The following is a 13,990-nucleotide window of genomic DNA, read 5'->3' as shown; positions in this document are numbered from 1 at the left end:
GACATATGGCTGAATAGCGTTTTCGCAACAAATACCTGATTTTAATAAATGTGGGAACTCGAAGAAGGCTTGCGTCATCCATCTATATATTAGCTAGCACTAGCACTATCAAGTCAGACACACCAACCTTCATCACTGCATTAAGCCAGTATGTTGAATCATGACTCAACAGAAGAGTATATTCACATAGAAAGAGCTGTTTTATTACAAAATGTAAAAACCTCCATAGTAGAACTGAATACATGGGTCTAACAATGTGTCTACCTTGAGTATGTATTGATGTTTACACTGAATAATGAATTGTTTTACTAGTATTCTGTATTTATACCTGGGATTGTGAAAAGCCAAACTAGTCTTGAATGAAGAGGAAAAAAAGTTGACTTCAAATGTATCAAGATTTTGCCAAGCACCGTAATTTTACCAAATCTTTAGTGTCGCTCATGCAAAATTTTGACAGGCAATAAATGTCACTCTTATTTTAATTGAAAATAATTAAAAATAGGTCAAATTACACTGGGTGAGACAAAAAAAATCTGGGGCTAGGTTACATAATCTATGACAAGGCTCAGATAGGAGGTTTCCAGAAACATATTTACAATATCTACTTCTACCCTTTATATTCTAGTATAGGCATCTACAAATCCTTACTGTACAAGACCCAATTTAAGCTGATTAAGACATTGTAGTATACAAGGAAGTCTCGAGTTAAGTCTTTTTTTTCTTTTGTAAGAAGCATACCTCCTCCCCCTGCCAAATACGGTAAACCTTAACTTTTCCAATGGTACCGGTTTTAGTTTTGTAGTTTTTGCAGTGAGTTGTTTGACTTCCTGACATTGTAGATACTAGATATGTATTTCCAATGTATGGCTACGGTGTACAACAGAATTGTATCAACCAGGAATTGAAAAAACACTGCAAAAACCTACTTTTCCCCCTACAGAAAAAAAACCCACAGTAAGAATAAGCAAATTTACATTAATAAGTGTTGAGTCCCTTGGAGGAAGCTTAAAAAAGATGGCCAAAAACGAAGAACATTTGCCATGTCTCCACTATACCCACGAGTCTATTGTGAAGAACTTAAATAACATTGTTTTCCCCTTTTTCTAACCATAACATGGGAGTCCTAAACAAACTAAGATGTGTGCCAAATACACTGCCCTACAATAGAAAACTAAAGCGCTGATATTTTTTGGTGATATTTTTAGGACAAAATATCTTTTAAATAAATGTTACCAAGTTACATATTTATCTATACAATACAAAACGGGTACACAGAAATTGCTTGACGTCTACAATTCGAACAACTTTGGACCCTTTCATTTTATTAGCTACCCAAAAATTAAAATCAGGATTTGAAAAAAGACAAAAAACCCATCTAGGTAAGTACATGTCACACAGTTACAAAATAGAGAAAGACTATGGGACTGACACGAATAATGACTACATTTACTTACGTATCCAACAACTGTAACCAAAAGGAATTGAATAAAATACAGCTACATACACGATAACTCTCTAAAACTCTTGTAACGATAACTACGCCCCGACTAAACTGTTAAACTTTGGTCCCTTCGTGATAAGGATATCGCTGAAATGTTCTTTCTGTTCGACTTCGATGGCGGTTTGTTTCTTCAGGACCAGCAGAGTGTAGAATTTGGACGCGGCCTGTTTCCGGGTGTGTTTTTTCGTCATCTCGAAGAAAGTGATGGACCCAGCGCTGCCCATGGTACGGTCCATGACGTGGAGCATCTGTGTGGTGCGCTTGTTCAGCCGTCTCTCTTCCTGTTCCTCCTCAGTCTCGTTGGTGTGTGAGGAGTCGCCACCACCGCCGCCTCGCGGACGGTACGACTGTAAGGAAGTTGAACATTTTGTTTAGTACTAAGGACAAAGCAAGAAAACATACAGTCAAATTGCTTCCTTTTAATAAAGATATGAATTTCATTGCAAACAACCAGTAAGTAATTACGCAAGTTTCAAATGCTCCAACCACTACATACAATCTTGTTACAGTCCAGTTTCACATCATTATTTTAGTTTGACAATAGACATTTCTGAACTTCTGTCAAAGTTAAAGGCGTAATTCGCAATGGAAGCATGATGAAATAAGCATGTGTAATTCTACTGCAATATGCCTCTGCAATGGCTTGAGTTTTCAACCGTTGTCACCCTCACTCTTCTCCAAGTGTTTTGGGTTCTTGAACATGCATTTCTTGAGGTTTCAAGTCTGAAACTACCCCAGAAGCTGGTTTCTTCTACTTAGTAGTTTTTTAAAGAGTTTGTGGACATGTTAAAGGGAGGAAGACAGGGTTCTAGCTAGGATGAAATTTGAGCGTAGTGGTACAGGCGAGGGAGCGAAGCGACCAAGCTCGAGGGCGCGAAGCGACCGAGGGGGGGATGGTGTGGAAGGGGGTTTCCCCCCCTTCCACGGTATGGAGCTTTTGGAAATATAAAATTGAAATGGGCAATTCTTAGGGACCTATAAAAGGAAAATTGTTGTTTTCTCACTATGTATTCTTGATGGGTAATTCTTATACTTTTGCATCTTGTCACTGTGTTACCCTTACAAAGGACCTTGTCACAAGATATCTTAACTCATACATAGAAACAAAAAATTAACAGGTAAACCTAGAAACAGGTAAGTAACATCATTTTACTAAAAGTTACTTGAGAGTCAAATCAAAGATAAGAATTAATTTCAAAAGTCTGTAATCATTTCTGCATACATTTCCAAATTTGCTTAGACTTCCTCAATGTTCCTCCATTTCCATACAATGTTCAGAATACTGTATTCAATTTCATGGCAGTGGGAACAATGTTTACACTACTTGAAAAAAGAATGGCTACATCACACTGCCAAAACATGTTTATCAATGTAAGCCACTCTACCTCTCTTGTAAATCAATTCCAGAAATTTAGTGAGAGAAAGAACACAGAACACACTTTACATTTTACACCTCCCCCTACATGTCATATCGTATTGCTGATTCCTCTGCAGGCACTACCAAAAGATAGAAAGAAAACACGTTCCTTTGAGACACACCAAATATGGTTTAATGTATTCATCTAAGAGGCGGGTCCCTCCAGGAAAATTCATTCCCACGGTTTGTATGCACAATGCTCCTCCCACTGCACTGGGGCCGTGCTGTCGGCAAAACTTTTTAGAGGCTAAAGAGACTTGACTCCGCCCACTGCACTGGACAGTCTCTGGCACCAGCCTGCTGGCAGTGCAGACTCCGCCCTTTTGGGGGTGTTGTCAAGTCAGGTTTACTTTTGGGGAGGACAAACGGCATTTGGAATTTCCAAAACAAAGACTGAACTGACAATATCTGATGATTAAATGACAAAAACAAATGCTCATAAAGCATATCTGATGGTAACAGTGCTCCAACTTTTTAAAAATATTTCACATTATATAGTGTTAGTTTAGTTTTTGCTTTGATAAAATGACCAAAAGTATCTGCTACTGTGACGAACTTTTTCAACAGCCTCCCACGGCCTGATCGGGACGTGCCAAGTGTATGAGGGACAAGTGTCTGATTATTATTTTTTCTATCCTTAAAAATTATTAATGCAGTTTAGTGAGGTTAGGCGCGCAAGTTACGAGGAAAAAGCGTTGAGGACGTGGAGGAAACGTATTTGTAGTTGTAGTTGTTCAAGTTCCACGAAAAAGATTGTCATACAAGGACACTCCCTCGGCAAGTCGTAATAAGCCAGTCTAGCCCAAATATGGCTCTGGGCTTGCCACATATGGGAGGGCAACATGAAGACCCGCCTCGGCCGTGCGCTCTGTGCACATGGGACCTGATAAGTCACGCCAGGCAGCGCCGTCACATGTATTTGTGTTTTGCTCATTGCGATTCCCTCTGAAACAACTGAAACCAACGTTTTTTTACATTTTATCTGGCATTATTGCACAAATAAATACAGTCAAAATGCCGCTACTTTGTATTGAAAATAAGCGTAGCGGCCCCAAAATGAGCGTAGCGGTCCAAAATTTTAACGTAGCGGGCCGCTACGCAACTTTGCGCTAGCTAGAACCCTGGAAGACCTCAGTGGCTTCTAGACCTTCAACATGGACAACAGTGATGGCATCACGGGTCACAATGGATTCTTCTTCTCCACTGCTCACTGAAGAGTAAGAATTTCTACAGCTGTAAGTAAGCAGAAAGATGAAATAGTTTACCTTTCTGGGTGATGATGATGGTGTCTTGACAGGTGACATTGGGGGAAGGTCCACAGCAGGACTGTCTGCTGCCCCGCCAAACAAGTCTTCTACTCCACCCAGCTGGTTCTGAAACACAGACAGGGAGGGAAGTCTTAGTCAACACACTCACATTCACAGTAGATGCAAATATAGACATTCTTTATAGCTTGCCCTGTTAACACGTAGTGCAGTTTGACAGGAATCAAGCAAAAATAATTCCAAATCTCAAAAGATCTGTAAAACCATGGAAGAATCTTGACAACAAAAGCAACACACAGCAAGCATTCTATGGACATATACTACTAAAAGAGAAAGTAAGGGATCAAAATTTACATCTTTTCAATAGCAAGGTGCTTTTACTATATAAGGTATGAGACAACATTACAATTTTTCTTACAAATCTTGAACACCAAAAATAGCAACGGGAAAGATAACTGATGCACCAAATGAATAAGTTAGTTTGAAGTCCAATCCCAAGAATCCAAATAACTTGAGCAACTGGATTTTTTTTAAAGTTTGTCCAACATGCTGTCCACATGCTTTCAAAGCCTTACTGATCACCGTTTGTGCCATTATATGACACATTTTAGTATACTAGTTATTACTAGTACTAGTACCTCTGCCATTCTGAGTCTTTTTTAAGACTTTGTTAGATTACAGAAATAAGATTAAAGTAAACCATTTATCATTCAAAAGTTTCACATGCCATTCTTGTAGTTTCAAACAATCCAGATTACTACCCTTTAGCAGGCTAGGGATGCCTATACTACACTAAATTAATGTTATTTTTCACACACAGCAAACCACCCAACACAAAGCCACTGTCTACCTTGCGCTTTGATGGAGAGGCCCTACTGTTCTTACTAACAACAGCCTGGGGACATAGAGCATACAAAATCATAAGCAGACAGACAGAAAGCATGAAATAACGTAAGCACGTGTAAAATCATATTCAGAATCAGAAGCATGGAAAACACATTGTCTACATGTAAACTCCAAGGTGTATATAAGAATAAAAACAAAAACTAAGTGCAAGATATCTTGCACTAGAAAAATTCTGAAACAAAATATCTAATATGTTCACTTGCAAATGAAAAATTCAACAATTTAACATGTTTGATGTCAAATAAATTGTTAAACAAATGTGTTTTTTTTAAGTATGTCTTTCACAGAAGGTTGGAATGTCTTTATTTTGCCATTTTAACAAATAAGGCCAAGACTCAAGACTTGCACAACAAAAATTGAGCTAAAACAAAATGACCTTTCAAATAAAAAATCCCTAACTGTAGGTACTTGTAGTGTATTGTATTTCATTTCATAAATGACAAAATATGCAGCAATACAACTTGACAAAAATCTATCCACAATCTTTGCCTAGATTTTGGAGTGTCTGTCTGTGTGTTTGTGTTTCCGGATATTTTTCCTACCTGTTCTTCCGGTGCGGGCGAGGGCCTTCTCTCGGGCACCTCCGGCGGTTCCACCGACTTGGGAGGCAGGTCATCATCATCATCATCGTCTCCCATGGGCAGCGGCTCCGGAACACTGCCCAGGCTGGACACTGACGCGGGACCGCCGAATGACATTGGGCCATCGTCTGGAAAGGAATCAGACATTTACTTGCATTGTCAACATGATCGCTCGACGTGCTTACACACGACAAGGTTATACCACCCCTTACGGTGTGACATACCCTTTCACTGGTAACTTTGCTTGTATTGAGCATCAGTCACTGAAAACAACATGTTTGGGAATGAGTAACATTTCCAAAAAGTACAAAAGGAAGAATGAATGCTTACAAAGATTTATGGATAAAAGGGAATTTTTAGTAAAGCAAAAAAAAACACCTCAACATAAAGTGCTTTTTTTTTTAATTTTTAATGTCATTTTGCAATTTTGCTTGCTTCCAACATTGGTCACAGAAAAAAACATGTTAGGGAATGACCAACATTTCCAAAAAAATCCAAAGAAAGAAGAACTCTTACAAAGATTTATGAATGAAAAGGAACTTAAAATTTAGTCAACCTACCATACACACAAAGTGCCCTTGTCTACTGTTAATGACCGTTTTCTGTGGTGATGGAGTACAGTCTAACAAAAGACTAACAAAATCTATGAATTAAAATTTTTGAGGATGTATCAATGATTCAGATAAAGCAATCTTAAATCTTTTTTTAACTGAGATATTTTGTTCATAATTGAAATGGTTAAACTAACAAAAAGAACTCACCATATATGTCATCTCTTCCCATCTCTGTGGACTCAGTCTCCATTCTCTCTTCATCATCGACTGTCGATCCTTTCTCTTCTCTCAGGTCCTCTGGGATGACAGTCGTCAAATTTCTGTGGAAAATCTGAAGACAGAGGGAAAGCACTTAACAAAATTTTCCTTCAACAAACATCTTCTAATGTGTTATGTATTTTATCGTTTCGAGAGGAGGATAGCTCAAAATATAAAATTTTCATGACTTTTTAGCTTCTCTTCATCATCACTAGATGACAAATTTCATTTTTAGTTGCAAGGTCAAATGTCATGTTTTAAGAAGGACCCTACCTTACAGCTAACAAGACTTTGACCCCTACAGCTGTCTTGTTTAGGTCTGCATCAAGTTTTCAACCCAGACGGGAACGAAAAGTAAGACAAGACGTAAAGAAAAAAGTCATGGGATTGTTTCCACATACAGCCTGGCTGGACGCTGGTTTAGAATTGTGACCCAAACTTACAGCTAACAAGACTTTGGCAAAGATGCAGTTTTGTCCACTGTAGTTGAATGGAGTGGTAAGCACTGTCAATTCTCTCAATGTTGTCTTGTTTAAAGAAGGATCCCAAACTTACAGCTAACAAGACTTTGGCCCCTACAGCCCTGCACGGCATGGTGAACAGTTTGTCCACTCTTTGAGAGCAGGATAGCACCAAAATATACATTCTTAATGAATTTCTAGCTTCTGTTCACCCTTTCTATTCTAATTGCAAAGACGATATCTTGTTAACTGTCTTGTTCAAACTAAGAGAAGGACCCCAACTTACAGCTAACAAGACTTTGGCCCCTACAGCCCTGCACGGCATGGTGAACAGCTTGTCCACTCCTCCCATCTCCTTCCATTGCATCAGCTTCTTGGTGGGCGGGGCCAGGTCAAGGGTCGTCACAATGTCCGAGGTGTCCTCCAGCTGGGCGCGGATCTCTGAGCTGGCGAGCTCGATCACCGGGTCCACGATCAGCTTCCGCTTCTTACGCACTCTGGTCTCTTTCACACCTGTTTTAACAAGTCAAGACTCGTAGTCAGCATTGAACCTGCTATCTCTATCAAGATACGTCAATGAGGGTGAGACATCCTGGTAATAAGATACGCCAAAAAGCAGTTACTCAAGCAACTGGATATGATTTTGGAAATCTCTTAGGGGCCCCAGTTATTCTTTGTGGCTAGATTTAAGACAACCGTATTAAAATATAAAAAATTAAGAAAATAACTAGCTTTAAAATAATAAAAAAAAAATTTTTTATTAAAATAATTTTTTATTATTTTGAAATTAATTTATATTTTATTAAATTTAATTTATATTAATTTTTAATTATTATTTAATTAATTTATATTAATTTATATTTTTATATAAATTATTATTTAAATTATAATAAAAAATAATATTTATATATTATTAAAAAATATTTTTAATAATAATTAATAATTATATTAAAATATTTATTATTTAAAAAAAATTTATATTTATATTATATATTATAAAATTTTATTTAAATATAAAAATAAAAAAATTTTTCAAAAAAATTGAAAAACAGAACAAAAAAAATAGAAAGACTAGCCTGACCGCCGACCTGGTCAAACCTTCCCCCTGGGATTGACAAGGAAATGATGCACCGGGTTCCCAAGACTAACACGGTGTTCCTATACACTGTGCCTGCCTAGCCTTTGCGCGTAGGATGGGACACGAATCTATACGTAAATCGGCCCGATAATACTCATCTCCTACATCCTCATTTCCAAAATCATATCCAGTTGCCCGTGTAACTGCTTTTTGGCATATCTCTATCACGTTCTTTATCAAGATACATCATCTTGACTGCTTGCAACCTGACTGGAAAAATCAGACACATGCACACTCAGTCAGAGGAGAAAACTCAAGCTTAAGTAGGATAGACACCACAACATGGCTAGGAATAAGAAAACAACCTAAATCTGAAAAGAAGTGAGCAGAATTAGTGACAGGCACTGCAAAACTTCAATCTTTTCTTTTAGAAAACACAGTCTTAGTCTCTATATCTAAGAAAAACCACACTTGTGTAAGAAGTTGTCAAAAAACAGAGGCACTGCACACACTCTAGTGAAAACTCTACGGTTAGTGTGTCCGAAAAACCATCCTTTACCTGCCACGGCTGGCGCAGGACCTGAACAAAAACGGAAACGAATAACTTCCTCATGCATTCAACAATAACGAAATAAAACCAACATAAAACAGGAAAAAACAGAAAGCCTAAGCAAATGAAAACAACTCATTTTGGTAAGCCTTATTGGAAAAATCCAGTAGAACATTTGTATTACCAAGTAAATCTGTATAATTTTATGTAGTGTCAAATACAACAATGTATTTCTTTGTGGTAAATGTCGTATTGAAACCTTGAAATATTTAATCCTACTGGGGCTAAATCAAGGTATGACAATACTAAAAACACAGGAATATAAAACTGCTCAGAACAAAATAAAACTTACCTGTGACTTCTAGTGGCTCTAACGCGAACGCCTCTCGTTCGTTTGGTACCAGGGTTGTTTGATCGGCGACAGCTGTGGCGTTCTGGTCTGGCTGTAACTCACCGCTAGGACCTGCACGCTCCTTGTCTGTAATCAAACCAGTTATCACAGATCTTTCAGTTCTTGTCAATGATTTATAAATAGTTGCAAAATGCACATTTATAGTCATCTGCTATTTCACAAATGTTTGAAACAGATCGAACATTTGTATGTGTTTTTCATCACTGTATTGGCCAATCAATTTTCAATATCAGCTACGAATGTACGTTTTAGTGACATAGCTGATATTTCCTAGCGGGTACAACACACCAGCTTTGCATACTATGTGACAACACTTCCCATCCCCCCAAAAAGTCTAGGGTTGGCAGGTTTTTCTAGGGTAGGGAGGGAAACAGGACACAACAATTTTTTCCTAGGCTTACCATTGGCCTGTTCAGGGATGGGTGTTGCTGCTATCTCAGGTCCGATGGAGATGTCACCAGTCGCACCAGGAGCCTCTCCGAACAAGTCCCCAGCTGTAGCACCCAGGAAGTCAGCACCTGTACCAGAACACAGAATATTGTAGGGAATTTTGAACAATGTTATTTATCTATTTACACTGGGAAGCAGATCCTATGGCAAGCATAAAATTCTGATTGACCAGGGAGCACATATGGCCACAGTCTTCAACTGTAATCTGTCTGATTGTATTTTTGGCCCATAGGAAGCCATAGAATCCGCTATTTTTATTTATTTATCAAAAACTTCACACCATGGTAGGGAGAACCTTATGTCTCCCACTTGGTGGCTGTGCTCAATTGCAATGCTTCCCCTTGCAATTTTTTTGTAGAAAAAAAAGTTACTTACAGGGTATAATACAAATAGGTCAGGCCGTACCTCGGGCGATACGGAACACCCCAAGTTGTATTCTATATGTACTCACCAAGAATACAAATATTTAATAATTTACAGTACTTACCGAGGATACCGTCTCCGGGAGCTCCACCAAAGTCATCCTTGATGGGATCGTCATATCTGAGCTCGGGGTGGCGCTTCTCTACCGTCTCGTCCTTCTTGTTGTGATCGCTGTCCAGCAGCAGGTTGCTGGCGTCAGCCGTGTTGTACAGGGTCTCGTCCATGTTGCTGGCATCTCGCAACATTTCCTTGTCGTCGAAAGGAAGATCACCTGAGGTCAAAATAATGTATCTGTTAGTTAAAAAGCATTTACTCAAGCAACTGGATATGATTTTGTTAGTTTTATTGTCCTCAAAATGAGTCTAAATGTACCACAAGACTATAACCATACATGATCACAAAAAATCTTTCAAATCATTCGTTTTAACATGAGCAAACAAAAAGGTTTTACTAAAATCAGTTGCTAGTATTTTGAAGTGCATTTGCATCTTATGCACTGCGATTTACAGTACATTTTAATTAGTATTGAATTACTCACAAGAATGTGACATGTTTAGATAAAGGACGATTTAAATCATGATAAAAGACAATACGGATACATTGATACAAACACATGTTGCATCACATTTAACAGCCAGAGAAAACCATTCAGTATTTTGAAAGAGCTGATATTTCTTCCTATCGGTTACAAATTTGGCTACACCTTAAGCTAACAAATCTCTCTCACTGAAGGCATCTAACTTTGAGCCCTGGTAAACATCTAGCTCAAAAATTCCCCTCACCGAAGGCGTCTGTCTCCATCATGTTGATGTTCCCCACATCCTCTCTCATGGTGATCTCCTCCACACGGCTCTGGTTCATGGTGAACGCCTGCATGTCAAAGTCACTGCAGCAGGAAACACAAAACAGTTAGAACACATAATGTATCATATCATGTCTAAAAGAAGCCAATATTGTTCACTGTACTTTTATTACATTGCAGTTTTGAGCTAGCAATGAAAACTACATGAATACCTCGACTAAAGTGCAAGATATGATATTGAAAAAATGCTTGTATGATCTAATTAGTAATCATTTCTCATAATAATGTAGAGCAAATAGGTCCTAATGATATATGAGTGCCACATACTGATTGCTAACATACTGTTAAGTTCCTTGCAAGTTTCACACATCTAAACTAAATACTACCTGTTACAAATGCAAGTCTGACCTTTGCGATGACAATTCCTTCCACTCTACTGATGGCGTATTCAAATAAGTACGAACACACAAGAACAGACACACCCAGATACATCTAACAGAAAACCTGGGTACATAAAGACAAAGAGAATATTACAATCTTTATAACTCACTTCAAGTCAGGAACTGTGGTGTCAAAGTCGTGGAACACCTCGGGAAGGGTGATGGTCGCCACCGCTGCTTCTCGGTTTTCCTCTGGGAGGTCCACAACGCCAGGCCGGAACGCCATCTTAATCTTGACGAAGGCCTCGTTGCAGTCGGCCAGAAGGTACTTCGCCTTGCGGTTGTGGATGCGCACGACACCCAGCAGGAGATGGCCTGATGTTCGTAAAGCCATCTTCACCTGAAAAGATACATTATATCCTTGTTGGAATCTCGGATCAGTCGATCAGGCCTTGACTGGCATATTCCCCTTCAACCGGTTATTGTTCTCACCTGGATTTTTTCACAGCATAGAAGCATCTAACTACAGCAGGGTTCTAGCTACTGCATTTTAGCGTAGTGGGCCACTACGCTAAAATTTGTGACCCCTACGCTAAAATAAGGGCCACTACGCTACTTTTTAACTAGTGTAGTGGTGCTTTGCTGTCATTTGCTTGTTCAACAATGACTGATAAATGTCTGAACAATGAAAAATGATGATATGCCACTCAAAACTGACCCCAAGATCCTAACTTTTAACTCTACATCTTCAAATCTCACTGTGGAAGGACCAAGACCCCCCCTTCCACACCAATCTCCTGATTAGTCGCTTTGCTACCATGCCATTCCCACTACGCTAAAATAAAATCCTCACTAGAACCCTGTACAGCAAAGGTAAAGAAGTGCGCGATACATCATACAGGAGTTAGAATTGTAGGGGGTCTGGGGGAATCCTCCCCCTAAGTTTTTTTAAAATCTGTAACCCTAGTAATTCCTGCATTTTGCGGGCCAAACATACTGACAGAAACTTTGAAAAAAGTGAGAAAGACAACTTTTTTTTTTACCTTTGTTACAAAACAAAAAGGCACCTTTCTCTGGTTGAAACACAGCATAGGTGCCTGAATTACATTCTAGGGGCCAAATCACAGCTGTAAAGGCCTGGCAAAAACACTCTTCCCTCATCAATAAATAAATTTGTAATGCACAGTACCTTTGGATGAAGAATGCTCTCCACACTGCCTTCAATGCTGGTCTCGAACACATGCTGCTTGGTCAGCTTCTTGTCCCAGTGAGCAGCGAGCCACACCTTGGCCAGGGGGCCCTTCTTGCTCAAGATGAAATGGGCATAGAACATGGTCTCTCACTCACTGAATTGGGAAAGAAGAAACTATGATTGACTTTACGTTTTGCCACAGATTAAAAAAACAGAGTACAAAATTTTGTCTAAAAAGTAACACTGTCAAAGGATAAAGTGAAACTAGCTTTAAACACAAAGATATGCATCCAAGTTAACGATATTCTATTTCACTTATAATGACAAATCAATTTATTCTGTGGATAAGATTCACAAGACAACTTCTGGACATAAGTTACCTCCATCAATTTTTCTTCCAGGGAAAATAAAGAAGAGTGATAGAGGTCTGATCATGTCACTTGAATTTAAAAATCCATATCAAATCCTGGTGCAGAGACAGATTTATGATCTTTAAGAATGTTACATACAGTCAAGTGGGATGGTTGCAATGTAAACATTACTTTGACAACAAATTACAGAAATTAAACATAAGGCCATTATGATTATAAAGGTATTTCAAGCAGGCTGACACCTATTCCATTGTAGTTCTTTAAATACTAGTTAGATTTGCATATGTTAGCTGTAGAGAAGGCAGTCAGACAATACAAATTTACAAGACAGTAAAATTTGGCGGTGGTGTCATGTAAGAGCGCACTATGCCGAGTTTCACACATATTTGTTATTCATATTATTAACATATATCGACGCCTTTTTTCTTAATAACTTGATACCTGTACATGAACAACTTACAAATTATGAATGCCATGATCCCACTAGCATTATTGTAATCAGAAAGTTACCAAAAGACCAAAATTTTTTGTCTCTCAACTAAAACAGTGACACCCAAAAGCACGTTCAGAAGTCACTAGTCAATACACATTTTGAAAAACAAACAATGCTTTGGGACCAGTTGAAGCATAGATTATGTATTGCGGAGGGAAACAGGACTAGTATTTATAGTTCAACGACAACAACATCCAGACAACACGCCCCCCACCCCCATGAAAAATTGATGTAGAGTTGAGATAAAACGTATTATCATATAGCCAGATGGAGTTGGCCAATCAGAGGCCCCCATTTCCCATGGGTTATCAGGCAGTAACCTCAAAAGTGGTCGGTTATTCTAATAACCGACCACTTTTTGGACCGCACCATTATACAGGGGACAGTCATGAATTTTTTTTGTACTGTTGTTTGTGTGTAAACCATGCATAACTGTCAAAAATATTATGATTGATTGGTTATGTTAATTAGGGCTCCACATGGGGAATATAGGGATACTTGAAAAGGAATTATGCTGATTTTACACATTTTCATTATGGCTTTCTAACGTGATTAAGCCGGTACCTTCCTAAATCACTTCATATATACGTACTTTGTCGTGCCCAAGTGAAAAGGCTCTGCATGGGGGGTACCAGGACTCCACTTAATACATGTAGTTTGTATTGCAAATAAGCCACATGTTGATGCTGATATGCTATCTCACAAACAGATGATTAGTTAAAATTATTACTTAAATGATGATGATGAAATAGTTTAATGTTTGTATTATATATAGACACTATTGTACAATATATATATTGCAAATGTATTTTTATGTAATGTATTAAAGTGTTTATTTGTTATAAATGAATTTGTGTGAAATAACTGTCAGTTGGATAGGCTATATGATAATAACG

At 38.4% G+C, this 13,990-nt stretch overlaps 1 protein-coding gene across 1 annotated transcript in view; it reads right to left on the bottom strand.

Moving 5' to 3' along the window:
- Positions 1–181: 181 nt before the first annotated feature.
- LOC118404259 (double-strand-break repair protein rad21 homolog) overlaps positions 182–13,990 on the bottom strand; it is a 14,341-nt gene continuing 532 nt past the window's right edge. Inside the window, exons 2-13 of the mRNA XM_035803310.1 lie at positions 12,228–12,384; positions 11,209–11,438; positions 10,639–10,742; positions 9,921–10,127; positions 9,385–9,501; positions 8,924–9,049; positions 8,581–8,601; positions 7,230–7,456; positions 6,432–6,555; positions 5,632–5,798; positions 4,184–4,291; positions 182–1,848 (exon numbers count right to left, since the gene is read on the bottom strand). Coding sequence (XP_035659203.1) covers positions 1,537–1,848; positions 4,184–4,291; positions 5,632–5,798; positions 6,432–6,555; positions 7,230–7,456; positions 8,581–8,601; positions 8,924–9,049; positions 9,385–9,501; positions 9,921–10,127; positions 10,639–10,742; positions 11,209–11,438; positions 12,228–12,371 — 1,887 coding nt within the window. The 5' untranslated portion in view covers positions 12,372–12,384 and the 3' untranslated portion in view covers positions 182–1,536. The remainder of the gene's footprint in view (positions 1,849–4,183; positions 4,292–5,631; positions 5,799–6,431; positions 6,556–7,229; positions 7,457–8,580; positions 8,602–8,923; positions 9,050–9,384; positions 9,502–9,920; positions 10,128–10,638; positions 10,743–11,208; positions 11,439–12,227; positions 12,385–13,990) is intronic.

The sequence above is a fragment of the Branchiostoma floridae genome, chromosome 17 (assembly GCF_000003815.2).
Source record: "Branchiostoma floridae strain S238N-H82 chromosome 17, Bfl_VNyyK, whole genome shotgun sequence".
Lineage (NCBI taxonomy): Eukaryota > Metazoa > Chordata > Leptocardii > Amphioxiformes > Branchiostomatidae > Branchiostoma > Branchiostoma floridae.
The sequence above is the reverse complement of the archived record's forward strand: the minus strand, read 5'-3'. Positions and strand labels throughout refer to the sequence as shown.